At 46.6% G+C, this 14746-nt stretch overlaps 1 protein-coding gene across 1 annotated transcript in view; it reads left to right on the top strand.

Moving 5' to 3' along the window:
- Window positions 1–7429, top strand: part of LOC308576474 (venom factor-like) — a 57497-nt gene extending 50068 nt beyond the window's left edge. The window contains exons 37-40 of the mRNA XM_081175841.1: window positions 1123–1209; window positions 2454–2537; window positions 5048–5183; window positions 7131–7429. Of these exons, the coding sequence (XP_081031967.1) occupies window positions 1123–1209; window positions 2454–2537; window positions 5048–5183; window positions 7131–7272 (449 nt within the window). The 3' untranslated portion in view covers window positions 7273–7429. The remainder of the gene's footprint in view (window positions 1–1122; window positions 1210–2453; window positions 2538–5047; window positions 5184–7130) is intronic.
- The last annotated feature ends 7317 nt before the right edge of the window (window positions 7430–14746 follow it).

The raw sequence follows: 14746 nt of genomic DNA, 5'->3' as shown, positions 1-14746 counted from the left end.
GTTCCAGATTTTACTGGTGCACAGGGCTTCGCTGAAATTTGGGAGCCCGAAGTCTGCCACTGCAGGGAGAGGTGGGTGAGGTGGGGTTTAGGTTTGGACTCAGGGCTGGATTTAGGTTTGATGAGGCCCTAAGCTACTGAAGGTAATGGAGCCCTTTATATGTCCAGCTATCCTTTGTCAACAACAAATTGTCGCTGTTTTTTGTGTTGAATATATGCTATACGTAGATAGGTAGCCGTGTTGGTCTGCCATAGTCAAAATAAAAAAATTCCTTCCAGTAGCACCTTAAAGACCAACTAAGTTAGTTCTTAGTATGAACTTTCGTGTGCATGCACACTTCTTCAGATACACGGTATCTGAAGAAGTGTGCATGCACACGAAAGCTCATACCAAGAACTAACTTAGTTGGTCTTTAAGGTGCTACTGGAAGGAATTTTTTTATTTTGAATATGCTATACGGTAATTTATGGATCTAATAGGTATCTAAAGCCATTTGCACATAACAAAGTACATATTTTATCAAAGTAATTGTTGAACTGAAATACAATTAAGAAGAAATATATTAATAGTGAAATACAATTAAGAAGAAGTATATTAATAGTGAAATAATTATTAAGCTCTAACTTAAAATGATTGGGGGCCCATTACTTACATCATAGGAGCCTACACAACATAAAACACTGTTGCTGTATGTAGGTTTTGTTTTATTTGTTTTTTATCTTATATTTTGGAAATGTACATCCAGTTCTTTTTTCCTTTATTTTTTTGGGGGGTCCCCAAGAAGTGGGGCCCTAAGCTATAGCTTGTTTCGCTTATACGTAAATCTGGCATTCGTGGCACTGGAAACAGGGTTTGTGGGTAGGTGAGCAGAGCCACCATTTGCAATCAAAAAGGTGATGTCTCCTCATTGAATTCTCTCTGCAGTATCTTAAAATCTCCTGGGGTAGACTTATGACTATGGTGAATAATTGTTAGGGCTGCTGCTGGAACCCAGCCCTAATTTGAAAACCCGGCAGCCGCAATTATCACATCCGTTTAATAATACTCCCAGAGACAATTGGGGACTTCTAGAGAAATCTTCCATCTCTGCATTCATTTTCTCTCTCTGCTCTTCTCCCAAAGAAACTTGCACCATTTACAACACTGCAACGAAACCTGTGGATCTGCAGCTACGAATTGCAGAAGCCTGCAAGCCAGGAGTGGATTATGGTAACTAAAGTTTACTCTGCTAGATGAGGCAATGGCTGTGCTTTGGTGTTAATAGCAGCTGCATCTGGTCAACCCTGGACATTGTGCAGTGATGTGGCTAAGGAAGTGGCTGAGCTATCACTCCCATGAGCCTGTATGGCCAGTCTTCAGGAATGATGGGAGTTGTAGTTCAGGAGGTCTGGAGGTCAGCCCCTTCTGCTTCTAAGTCCTCACAGGTTTCAGTTGAAGAATTAAAAGCATACCTGTTTTTCTTATTGAAGCATGTGGGCTTTAAGGGTGCTGAAATTATGACTGCATCATGTCCTATTATTTAAGATTTTTAAAGACTATAAGGAAATTCAAATCCTATACCCACTTGTAAGAGTCTTAGTCTTGGTGAACTCAATAGGGATTACTTCTGTGTAGCCATGTATAGAGAGTTGCACAGCAAAGGGAGAAGATTAAATTCAAGAATTTCTCCTTCAAATCTGTACCCACTTACCTGGGAGTAAAACCTACTGAACTCAGTGGGATTACTTCAGAGTAGGCAATGTAGTCAGAGTAGAGAGAGTAGTCAAGAAGATGGTTTTTGCACGTGCTGTAGAGGGAACTGAGGGGCAAGTTTCCTTCAACCTGGGAAGGTAACCCATCTCAGAGAAGGAAAACTCTGATCCTAAACCTACCTTGCGGGATCTCTTCAGGAGAAGAAAAGCTAAGGAGTAAATCCTACACAAATCCAGAGTGGGGTCCCTAAGACGGTTGGATGGTGCCTTGTAAGCCTCCTTCTGGCAACTCCTGCAGCCAAACTGGTGCCAAACATATTGCTCTACTTTCCTTTGGACCACATCAGTGAGGCCAGAAGGGGGGTTATCGTCTGGGCAGTCCAGGACTTCCATGCACACTGCCCAGGCTGGCCCTGTGGAATGCTCTCCCATCAGATGTCAGGGAAATAAACAACTATCTGACTTTTAGAAGACATCTGAAGGCAGCCCTGTTTGGGAAGTTTTTAATGTCTGATGTTTTATCATGTTTTAATATTCTGCTGGGAGCCGCCCAGAGTGGTTTGGGAATCCCAACCAGATGAGCGGGATATAAATAATAAATAAACAAATTATTATTATTATTATTTGGAGTTAAGGGTTTTTTTTGATGGGGAATCATACAAATCATGCAGAATCATGCAAGTTCACTAGCAAGGTTAAGGCATATATGAGGAAAACATGCAGCCATCTTAATTAAAATCTTTCTCTGTCTTCGTTTTTAAGTGTACAAGACCAAGCTGATTCTAATAGAAGAGGAAGGCGATTATAACAACTATATCATGGAAGTTCTGGAAATCATTAAAGCAGGTAAGAATTTGCACCCTGAAGGGAAACTTGCTGTGGATCCAAAAGTAGCAACATTTACTTCAAATAACTGTTTAAAATCTCACGTTAAGTCTCTAGGCCATTGATTTTCAGTCAGTCCGACAGGCAACCCTGGGTCTCCTCAGAAGCTTCCCTGAAAGATGCCATGCCCAGCACTAGGAACAAAGGAAACTTCTAGTAGCCAATGAGACCATTGGCCCATCTAGTTCAATATTGTCGACACTGACTGGCAGCACCTCTGCCGGGTTTTAGGTGGGGGAGTGTCTCTCCCAGATCTACCTAGATTGGACTAGGTATCTTCTGCATTCAAAGCAAGTGCTCTACCACTGAACTGTGCCCACTTCCCCATCACTGCTTGTCTTTTCTTCCCACCAGAGGTTGTTTCAGAATGTACGCGTTCTGCATCATGCAAACCACGAGGAAAGGGTTTTTGATAGCTAGAAACTCTGAAAACCATGAGCCTAACTTACTAACAACTATTCTTTATGTTAAATGAATACCACGCTTTTTAGTAACTTTTTTCTTTAAAAAAATATTTTTATTTTTAAACACTTTGCTCTACAAGTGACAGATTAGAGAACAGATTAATGACCCTTTATTGTTCTGATGCTTTTGGTTTTTTTTCATTTGGTGAAATGACAATAAATTTTAGGAACAAAATTAGAGGCGCTTAGGTTGGGAAAACTTACATTGCTTAAGCATGTTACATTAGTTACAAAAACACACACCCTTTTTCCCTCCTCAACAAATGAAAAGAAAAGTAGGCGTGTTTAATTTTATTCCCGTCTTTGAAGTTCTTAGCATTAAGAAAATGTGGTGAGCTATTAGCTGAAATGTGTTTTACATGCAACATTTACTGTAACCAATGTAACACCACTTGTGCAACTTAAAGACCATCATATATTTTCTTCCCTGATAATTTAATAAAGGATTAAGGGAGAAATTCTACACATAAGAAACTAGTATAAAGCAAGTTACTATAAATTAAGCTGGAGTAAAGTTACACCAGATCCAAATTCTGTTCAGCGGGGAGGCTGTTGAAGTTGCTCTGCCTAAGCCCAGCACAGGGAAAACTTTAAAATAGTACAGTGGTACCTCGGGTTAAGAACTTAATTCGTTCTGGAGGTTTGTTCTTAACCTGAAACTGTTCTTAACCTGAGGTACCACTTTAGCTAATGGGGCCTCCCACTGCCGTGTGATTTCTGTTCTCATCCTGAGGCAAAGTTCTTAACCCAAGGTACTATTTCTGGATAAGTGGAGTCTGTAACCTGAAGTGTCTGTAACCTGAAGTGTCTGTAACCCGAGGTACCACTGTATTCTGCACCAGGTTGCCAGGTTACGTGGCTGAGCTGAACAGACTTGAGATCCAGCCTCTCTGGTCCCACCTTTGGCACACCTCCAGAATGTCCCCTTTTTGGACTTACACCTACCTGTGTCAGCTCAGTCAACTTTAGCTCAGCTGACCGAGCCCCACTTGAGCCAACAATAGCAAGTTACATCAGCGTATCTTTGGCTAAGCCAGCATCGGGGATTTCATGCTGATCGAGATCCAGTTGCTCATTCCAGTGGATCTTGCCCCCCAAGCCAGATATGTGAGAATCTGAAGGATAGTGGTTTGCATATTGTTTCTGACTAATCATGAACCCAAAATTAAAAGGACATATGGGAGGCCCCTTAGACAAGCCACTCCTTGAGCCTTGATCCTTTGCATATGAGAATACCATGGTGCCTCGCAAGACGAAAATAATCCATTCCGCGAGTCTCTTCGTCTAGCGGTTTTTACGTCTTGCGAAGCAACCCTATTAGCGGTTTAGCGGATTAGCGCTATTAGCGGTTTAGCGGCTATTAAAGGCTTAGTGGCTTAGCGGCTAAAAGGCTATTAGCGGCTTAGCGGCTTAGAAAAAGGGGGGGGAGCGAAATAAATCGCAAGACTTGCAAGACGTTTTCGTCTTGCGAAGCAAGCCCATAGGGAAATTCGCCTTGCGAAGCGCATCGAAAAACGGAAAACCCTTTCGTCTAGCGGGTTTTTCGTCTTGCGAGGCATTCGTCTTGCGGGGCACCACTGTAGTAATGCTAATGACCTACTGAGTAGGGGTGTCTCCACCCCCATCAATAAGCCCAGACACTGAGGTCCATCTCTGAGGGTCTTCTGGCAGTTCCCTCACAGGGAACCAGGCAGAGGGCCTTCTCAGTGACAGCACCCTCTCTGTGAAACGCCCTCCCATCAGACGTCAAGGAGATTAAGAACTACACAACTTTTAGAAGACATCTGAAGTTTTTAACTTCATTGGGTAGTTTTTAACATTTTATTATGTTTTTATATTCTGCTGGAAGCCGCCCAGAGTGGCTGAAGAAACCTAGCCAGATGGGCGGGGTATGAATTATTATTATTATGCAGATTTGATGCATTCATCTTTAAATGTGTATTGGATCCAATTTCTGCTCATGGACCTGATTCAAATATTTCTCCATGTTCTGTCTGGTTCCTCCAGGGAGTGATGCAAATCCACAAGTCAAGCCCCGCAAGTTTATCAGCCACAAGAGATGCCAGGAATCTCTGCATCTGGGGGTGAACAATGAGTATCTGATCTGGGGTCTCAGCACTGACATGTGGCAAACCAAAACTGAGTATGTATTTAATTTCATTTATTCATTATATGCATAGCCTGCTTCTCCACCATCAGGTCCACAGAGTGCCTAAGAACTGAAGATTCAGTAACAGTTACGCTGCAGCTTTTAAAAACAGCAATCAGCCAATGAAACAAGCAAGAAAAAAGAAAGAAAAGTTTTTGGGGGGCACTTCCATAGAGAACTTTTTGTGATCACAACTGACATTTTCTTGGTACATAGATGGGATTGTTAAAGTCACATTAACCATGCTGCTGCTAAGAACCCTTTATATATACCAGATTTGTATTCAAATCCTCATCATGGTCGCTTCCACACTCTCTCACTAGATATCTGGAAATACAGAAAGCTTTCACCCATGTGCTCCTGCACTGCAGAACTTATATGAAACTCAGGAGTTGTGTCTTCTCCCAGGGGCCTCAGGTCCCATATCCTTATCTCCTAGTAAGGATGTGGGTGGTGCTGTGGTCTAAACCACTGAGCCTCTTAGGCTTGCTGATCAGAAGGTCGGCGGTTCGAATCCCCGCGACTGGGTGAGCTCCCGTTGCTCTGTCCCAGCTCCTGCCAACCTAGCAGTTCAAAAGCATCCCAGTGCAAGTAGATAAATAGGAACCACTGCAGCAGGAAGGTAAATGGCGTTTCCGTGTGCTCTGGTTTTTGTCACGCTGTTCCGTTGCGCCAGAAGCAGTTTAGTCATGCTGGCCACATGACCCAGAAAGCTGTCTCTGAAAGCAGAGATGAGAGTTGCACCCCATAGTCAAATTCGTCCAGGGGTTCTTTACCTTTACCTTTTACCTTATCCCTATCTCCTAAATTATTATTTACACCTTTGCTCCCACAGCAAAAGCATGAAGTGTGAATTGCAAATAGTTGTTCCTACCTTAACATTACATACCAGGTAGACTTGATCGACTACATTGCACCAATGTAGCACCACTGCATATACAAAATTCAAGCGTAAAGCTGTTTGTATTCTAAAATTTCCTCTCTCAACCTGCATCTTCTTGGAGACTGTTCCTGGGTTTCAGCCCTCTAATGGAAATGGAAATGTTTATTGGTTGGAAGCTACAGTTGCCTTAGTTAGAACAAGCCTGAAATTTGGTCCCCATGACTAACAAGGCCCATCTTGGCTATGATTCCATGAGAGGGGCCTTTTTTTCTTTTGTGTTGTACCTTTGTAAGATCACAAGAGGTGTTAAGGCCATGGAGCATGCCTTCTGACAGGGCCGGCCCATCCACAAGGCAGACCGAGGCAGCCGCTTCAGACAGCAGAATATAAGGGGCAGCAAGGAGAAGCAGCTGCTGCATCTTCTGGGTTCCAGTGAGATCTTGTGAGAGTCCCTCAAGATCACGTCGAGAGCTCCTTGCTTACTGGGGTCTCGGGAAGGTCGTGCAAGGCCCCTGGAGGCCTCCTTGTAATTTTGTGGGGCTCTTGTGAGATCTTCCTGGAAGCTGAAGCTGCATGACCCAGGTAAGCCCTTCATGGGCAGGCAGTCCCTTCCTATTTCTCCGCCTCTACCTCCTGATCTAGAGAAGCAGGTGGTGCTGTGGGTTAAACCACAAAGCCTAGGAAGGTTGGCGGTTCGAATCCCCACGACGGGGTGAGCTCCTGCCAACCTAGCAGTTCAAAAGCACATCAAAGTGCAAGTAGATAAATAGGTACCACTCCGGCAGGAAAGTAAACAGCGTTTCCGTGCGCTGCTCTGTTTCGCCAGAAGCGGCTTAGTCATGCTGGCCACATGAGCCGAAGCTGTACGCCAGCTCCCTCGGCCAATAAAGCGAGATGAACGCCGCAACCCCAGAGTCGGCCACGACTGGACCTAATGTTCAGGGGTCCCTTTACCTTTACCTGCTGATCTACGATGTATCTAGATTCACATGCAGCACTTAGGCCAGCCAGTTTTCCTGTGGAGCAAAGATTCAAAGCTTTCCTTCTCCCCTTTCCAGGGTCAACTACCTCATTAGCAAGGACACCTGGATCGAGAGATGGCCAAATGAGGACGAATGCCAGGATGAAGAATTCCAGGACTTGTGCAATGACTTCACTGAGTTTTCCAACTCACTGATCATTTTGGGCTGCCAGGTCTAATGGCAGAGGCATCGGCGGCAGCGAATGATTCCCGTGAGATGGGTTTGAGTCAGAACTTCAAAGACACCTTCCCTCCTGAAGTTCTGCTTCCTATTCTTTTTGCTCTCCAAGTTCCTCTTCAAATTGTTTATATTGAAAATAAAGAACCAATTTCTTACTGCTGGGTCAAGTTAATTATTTTCATTCAAACCTCAGGTTGTTAAGGCTGTTGCGGTGTTTGTTTCTATAGTGCCATCAGTGCGAGTGACCCTTTACAGAGGGCAGGGGAAGAGGAGTCTAAAATTTAGCACAGGGGAGTCAATCCATCTATCAGTCAAACGTTATTTGCTAAAACCCATGGGTAATCAAAAATGAAAACAATCAAACTGAGAGATACGTTTTAACAATACAAATATACAGGATACGTCCATAAGCATGACATAAAGATACTGACTCTAGATGCATATCTGGCAATCAAATGGTCCAAAACAGGGCATAAGGAATTATTAGATTATTTATTTATTTATTTATTTATACACTGCCCATCTGGCATTGTTCTTCTCTTTGACATCTGGTGGGAGGGCGTTCCACAGGGAGGGCGCCACTACCGAGAAGGCCCTCTGCCTGGTTCCCTGTAACTTGGCTTCTCGCAGGGAGGGAACCGCCAGAAGGCCCTTGGCGCTGGACCCCAGTGTCCGGGCAGAACGATGGGGGTGGAGGCGCCCCTTCAGATATACTGGACCAAGGCAGTTTAGGGCTTTAAAGGTCAGCACCAACACTTGTGCTCGGAAAGAATATATGGCATGGTCTCAGTATCCTTAGGCTTGGTTACAGCTTATTACTACTTAAAAGGACCAGTGAATGGTCTGGAAGCACCATTATTCTTGTTTTTATATTTGTGGGCTCAGGGGTGAGAGGCACATATATATAGGAAGAGCATTGCAGGTTGTTGCACTAGTCTCTGATTTGTTGGAGAGGGGAAAGGAAGAGAGGCCCTCCTTTTGCTGGGGGGGGGGGACGGGACTTCAATCCTCCTTTTCATATGAGATTCAATCCCCTGCTGGCAAATTCAGGTTGCCCAGTTAAAGCTGATATGGAGTTCTTGCACATCTAACCTGTTTCTCGAAATATCAGACTTCTTGCAATAAGGGTTATGGAGAACTGCACTGGAAGAGTGGGAGAGCACTTGCTTGACACAATGTCATGTAATCTCCCTGCGCCACGAATCAGAATGAATGATCAACAAACAAGGCAACTTGGAAGTGACAAGTCCTATTCCCCATCATCTGGATGTTTCAAAACCTCGCCCCTTTATCTTTGGATTACAGTCTGAAAAACTACAGCATCTGCCAAAGGAACCCCCAAGAGGTTCGCAGCCCTTGGGGGCAAACGAACAACGTTTTCTTGAAGTGGAAATGCTTGATTTGGAGCTTACGGGCTTAGTCCTCTCAGTTTGCAGGACCTCATCCAATCTGTAAGGAAAGGGCCCTGGCTTTCTGAAAGAGAGACAGCCACTGATCTTGAAAGCTGAGGCTTGGAGTTGTTCTCTCCTTCCCACTTTTCCACTTGAAAACCTTTGAGAGGGTTATCCAAGTGGGCTGGGCAACCCCCTCCCAGATTCAATACATCTTCAAGCCAAACCTTAAAACGCGTTCAGAACTAAAAAGTAGTACCAGCTGCTAAGTAAACCACAAAATTCAGGCAGATACCCACCTTTCCTCCCTACAGAGAAGTAAATTAATCACAATAAGTAGCAATATTCATTTCTTCTGCAGGGAGGAAAGGGATCCTGTGTGGGATAAACTGCAGAAGTTTTCAGAGCAGGCAGGAGCCACTCTGGGTTGTGTCTCGGCAGTGCTCCCTACCTGTTGAAGCTGGGCAGGTTGGTTCACCAAGTGTGTTCTTTTATTTTTTCCCTGCCAGCAAATGGTTAATGAACAGCAGCTTATGATTGGCCGGGGTTCCAGGAGCGGGAGTTGAAAAGGAGAGGATTTGGAGCAGGCATAGGCAAACTCGGCCCTCCAGATGTTTTGGGACTACAATTCCCATCACCAGTGGCGTAGCGTGGGTTGTCAGCACCCGGGGCAAGGCAAGTAATTTGTGCCCCCTAACCAGTGGATTTGCGCCCCCTAACCCTAACCCCCAGATGTTGCGCCCGGTGTGGCCGGCCCCCCCTGCACCCCCACGCTACGCCACTGCCCATCATCCCTAGCTAGCAGGACCAGTGGTCAGGGATGATGGGAACTGTAGTCTCAAAACATCTGGAGGGCCAAGTTTGCCTATGCCCAATTTGGAGAAACAGTGGGAGTAGGTTTTTGGAGTAGGTTGGGATTGAGGTTGGGACAAACTTATACTGGTTCTTCTGCCTGCATCTTGGCGGCAGTTGAGTAATAAATGGAGTGTATACTTTAAATGCCTATTGTCTTTGTCCATGGAGTTTTCTTGGCAGGGATACTGGAATGGCTTGCCGGTTCCTGCTCCAGGTGGATCACGTTTGGTCAAAACTCTCCACGATGACCTGTCCATCTTGGGTGGCCCTGCACGGCATAGCTGATAGCTTCTCTGAGTTATTCAAGCCCCTTCACCATAGCAAGGCAGTGATCCATGAAGGGGACCTTGCCAACAAAGGTCCGTACAGTGGTGCCTCGCAAGACGAAATTAATTCGTTCCGCAATTCTCTTCGTCTTGCGGGTTTTTCGTCTTGTGATGCACGGTTTCCCATAGGAATGCATTGAAAATCAATTAATGCGTTCCTAGGGAAACCACCTTCAGGCCAGGTCCGGGGACAGTCTGTCCCCGGACCTCTCCTGAAGGCTGGGGGGGGGGGACAAGGGCTTTTCTTCCCACCCCCAGCATTTTAAAAAACCCCGGGACCGTGGAGGACTTCTCCGCTGTCCGGGGGATCTTAAAATGCTGGCGGGCGGCATTTTAAAATCGCCCCGGACAGCGGAGGACTTCTCCGCTGTCCGGGGCGATTTAAAAGCCCCTGGGAAGGCAGGCAGGGGGGAGCAAAGACTTTCGCCCCCTGCCCGCCTTCAGAAGGTGTTCCCACCCCCCCGCCCGGCTTCGCAGCAGCGCTACGAAGCCCGGCAGCTGGGGCAGCTGTTCCCGCCCCACCTCCCCCCTTCGGAACATCGTTCCGAAGTGGGGCGGCTGGGGCAGCTGTTCCCGCCCCCCTCCCCCCTTCGGAACATCGTTCCGAAGTGGGGCGGCTGGGGCAGCTGTTCCCGCCCCACCTCCCCCCTTCGGAACATCGTTCCGAAGGGGGGCGGCTGGGGCAGCTGTTCCCGCCCCACCTCCCCCCTTCGGAACATCGTTCCGAAGTGGGGCGGCTGGGGCAGATGTTCCCGCCCCCCTTCGGAACATCGTTCCTAAGTGGGGCGGATGGGGCAGCTGTTCCCGCCCCCTCCCCCCTTCGGAACATCGTTCCGAAGTGGGGCGGATGGGGCAGATGTTCCCGCCCCCCTCCCCCCTTCGGAACATCGTTCCGAAGTGGGGCGGCTGGGGCAGATGTTCCCGCCCCACCTCCCCCCTTCGGAACATCGTTCCGAAGTGGGGCGGATGGGGCAGCTGTTCCCGCCCCACCTCCCCCCTTCGGAACATCGTTCCGAAGAGGGGCGGCTGGGGCAGCTGTTCCCGCCCCACCTCCCCCCTTCGGAACATCGTTCCGAAGTGGGGCGGCTGGGGCAGCTGTTCCCGCCCCCCGCTTCGGAACAGCGTTTTAAAATGCTGGGGGTCGGCAGCGAACGCTCCCGACCCCCAGCATTTTAAAACCTCCCCGGGACAGAGACTTCTCTGCTGTCCCTTGGAGATTTTAAAATGCTGGGGGTCGGCAGCGAACGCTTCGCTCCCGCCCGCCAGCATTTTAAGATCGCCCGGGGCAGGCGGGGGGAAGGCAGGCGGGGGGGAGCAAAGACTTTTGCCCCCCGCCGGCCTTCAGAAGAGGTCCTCTTCTGAAAGCCGGCTGTGGGCGAAAGTCTTTGCTCCCGACCGCCAGCATTTCCCTATGGGCTTTCGTCTTGCGATGCAAGCCCATAGGGAAATTCGTCTTGCGAAGCGCCTCCAAAACAGAAAACCCTTTCGTCTTGCGGGTTTTCCGTCTTGCGAGGCATTCGTCTTGCGGGGTACCACTGTATAGTTAAAGCTATGGTTTTCCCAGTAGTGATGTATGGAAGTGAGAGCTGGACCATAAAGAAGGCTGATCGCCGAAGAATTGATGCTTTTGAATTATGGTGTTGGAGGAGACTCTTGAGAGTCCCATGGACTGCAAGAAGATCAAACCTCTCCATTCTGAAGGAAATCAGCCCTGAGTGCTCACTGGAAGGACAGATCGTGAAGCTGAGGCTCCAATACTTTGGCCACCTCATGAGAAGACTCCCTGGAAAAGACCCTGATGTTGGGAAAGATGGAGGGCACAAGGAGAAGGGGACGACAGAGGACGAGATGGTTGGACAGTGTTCTCAAAGCTACCAGCATGAGTTTGACCAAACTGCGGGAGGCAGTGGAAGACAGGAGTGCCTGGTGTGCTCTGGTCCGTGGGGTCATGAAGAGTCGGACATGACTAAACAACAACAATACTTTAAATCTGAAGTTTATTTGTTTTTACTTCTTTTTTGGACAGATCGTGCTTCTGGAGTGGCTTTTAAGATGTTTAAAAACATCAACGCATAAGAATAAGCTTTTTTCACTCCTCCTCTCTAAATAACGGGGTGTGGGGGTGTGGGAAGCTGTCTGGAAGATCCCTGAGGGTATTGGGCCCTCTCACCCACACCCACACCCCGGCTTCACATGTTATTCCATTTCAAAAAGCCCCCACATTGTGGCTACCAGTATGAATCAAGTCTCACCCACCAGACCTCAAGACCAGCTGAAAGCAACAGTTGATCAGTGGAGATATTTGAGCAAATACTAATTATAAAATGGAAAATTTCCTTCCAGGAAACTGCAATCAATAGCTCTCCCCACCTTCCGGAACTTAACGTGCTCTGCGCACCAACCACCTAACAGTGAATGTCTATGTCCTCGGCCAGAATTTTAATTGCAACGTATTGGAACAATGAAATTACACCTACAAAATCAGAATGGCAAGTTAAACTGTTAGAATATCTGCAAATGGCAAAAACAGCAGGGGGGGGGTAAGAGGGTATTCGACACAAAAAGTAAATCAAGAATGGATTATATTCAAGGAATATCTGAAAAATTACTGTGACAGCAAAAAGCTCCTGGCAGATCTTGAAAGAGTCTTGCAATGTATAGATAATATATGTAAATTGAATGCTTCTATTTAATTTCTCTTTTTTCTTTTTCTTTTCTTTTTCCAAAAGACTTAAGAAAATAATATAATAATATGATACTGTGTAAAATATAACAAATGTAATTTAGGGTGGTTTTTTTTTAGAACAATCAGAAGTCTATTTTAGGTCTTTTTAAATTTCTTGTATTTTTATTTATTTTTGCTGTATGGGATGGGATACAAATTGTAATACAGTAATACCTCCACGAACGTCCGCCTTGTCTAGCATCCATTCCGGCGAACGTCTGCATCAAACCCGGAAGTACCGGAACAGGTTACTTCTGGGTCTGGCACTCGCGCATGCACAGAAGCGCAAACCACTCCGCGCGCATGCGCAGATGCGGCGCTTTGCCCTGTGTCCTTTTTGGCTAGCGGCCAAGGCTCCAGAATGGATCCTGGTTGCAAAACAAGGTACGACTGTATAGTATATAGTATATTGCTGTATAATTTTGTGAAATATGTTTAATAAAGATTGTATTTTTAAAAAAACAACAACAGTGAATGTCTATGTCCTATCAGTCCTTTGGAGGCTGTAATATACAGTGGTACCTTGGGTTATATACGCTTCAGGTTACATAGGCTTCAGGTTACAGACTCCGCTAACCCAGAAATAGTGTTTCAGGTTAAGAACTTTGCTTCAGGATAAGAACAGAAATCGTGCTCTGGTGGCGCGGCGGCAGCAGGAGGCCCCATTAGCTAAAGTCATGCTTCAGGTTAAGAACAGTTTCAGGTTAGGAATGGACCTCCAGAACAAATTAAGTACTTAACCCGAGATACCACTGTACTACATATCAATGGTTGCCAAACGTTTTTGGGATGGTAACCCACAGGTCCAAATTTACTTGCTGTGCTGACCCATCACTCTATTGCAGCATTAATTCTGAAGCTTATGGACTTTAGTAGCGGTTCATTTCATGCATTTTTAACCGCAAGCTTGCCTACTTTGTAACTGGGACTGTCCCTGGAAAACAGGGACACTTGGAGGGTCTACTTCTGCCACAAGGTCCCATCTGCTCATTGATTGTTAATGTCACATGTGGAGTCCCTTCAGTCTTTGGAGCTTGATTGTGTTCTGATTCTCTCTCTCTCTCTCTCTCTCTCTCTCTCTCTCTCTCTCTCTCTCCCTAAGAAGAGCTCCCTGGATCAGACCAAATGCCTTCTACTCCACCTCTGAGACTGGAAGTAATATGCAGCCATTGTGGCTAGTGGGCCATTGATTGTCAGGAATGAGCCAGCTCCAAGCAAAAGTTTGCAGCCAGCAGCAGAAAGCAACCAGGAACAGAGAGGCTTAGATGTTAGTCAGACAGGGAAGAGCCGGCAGCTGCAGCCTTTGGCTCTTTCTGACCTTGATGCGCAAGCTGATAAGTAACTGGGAGCGGGCTAGAACACAGCCAAAGCTGGCCGGAAGCACAAACACGAGCGAACAGACTCAGAGACAGTCTCTCAGAACAGAAAGAGGTAGGAGCTGATCCAATAAGTCCACACAATCGGCAAATGGGAGGGCTGTTAGACAGGATGCAAAACAAGAGACGTAAGGTGTGAACGTTCAATATACTGTGTCTGGAGACACAGGAAGAAACCTTCAGAAGGGTCATCTTGAGTGATGATGCCAGAGGCTTTGTTAGAACCGTCCGAAGCTTTCTGTTTGTTTTTGCAACAAATCCTCCTTTTTAATTACCCACGCTTACTGTGTTATCAAGCTGGGAGCCTGGACTCCTGACACTGATCCTCCATGAATATATCTAAACCCTTTTAAAGCCATGCCATGGGCTACACCTGGTGGAAGCAAATTCCATAGTTAAATCATGTGCTCCTGTCTGAAGAAGTACTTTCTTCCAACCTTAAACTTCATTGGATTCTTGCTTCAAGAGTGAGGGAGAACAACTTCTCTCTATTCACTTTCTCCTTGCTATGGCCCCTCTTTGAGCTTATCAACAGTTACTGTATTCTTCGCTCTATAAGACGCACCAGACCATAAGACGCACCTAGTTTTTGGAGGAGGAAAACAAGAAGAAAAAAATTCTGAATCCCAGAAACCAGGACAGCAAGAGGGATCGCTGTGCAGCGATCCCACTTGCTGTCCTGGCTTATGGGATAGCCGTGCACAGCCTTTCCCGGGCAGGGGGAGCCTTCATCCCCCTGCCCGGGAGGGGCTGTGCACGGCTAAGGCTCCCCCAAGAGCCGTGCTCCCTTTAAAGAGCA

Source organism: Podarcis bocagei (assembly GCF_964188305.1).
Source record: "Podarcis bocagei genome assembly, chromosome: 17".
NCBI classification, from domain to species: domain Eukaryota; kingdom Metazoa; phylum Chordata; class Lepidosauria; order Squamata; family Lacertidae; genus Podarcis; species Podarcis bocagei.
Note: the sequence above shows the minus strand (reverse complement) of the source record. Positions and strands in the feature narration are given on the sequence as shown.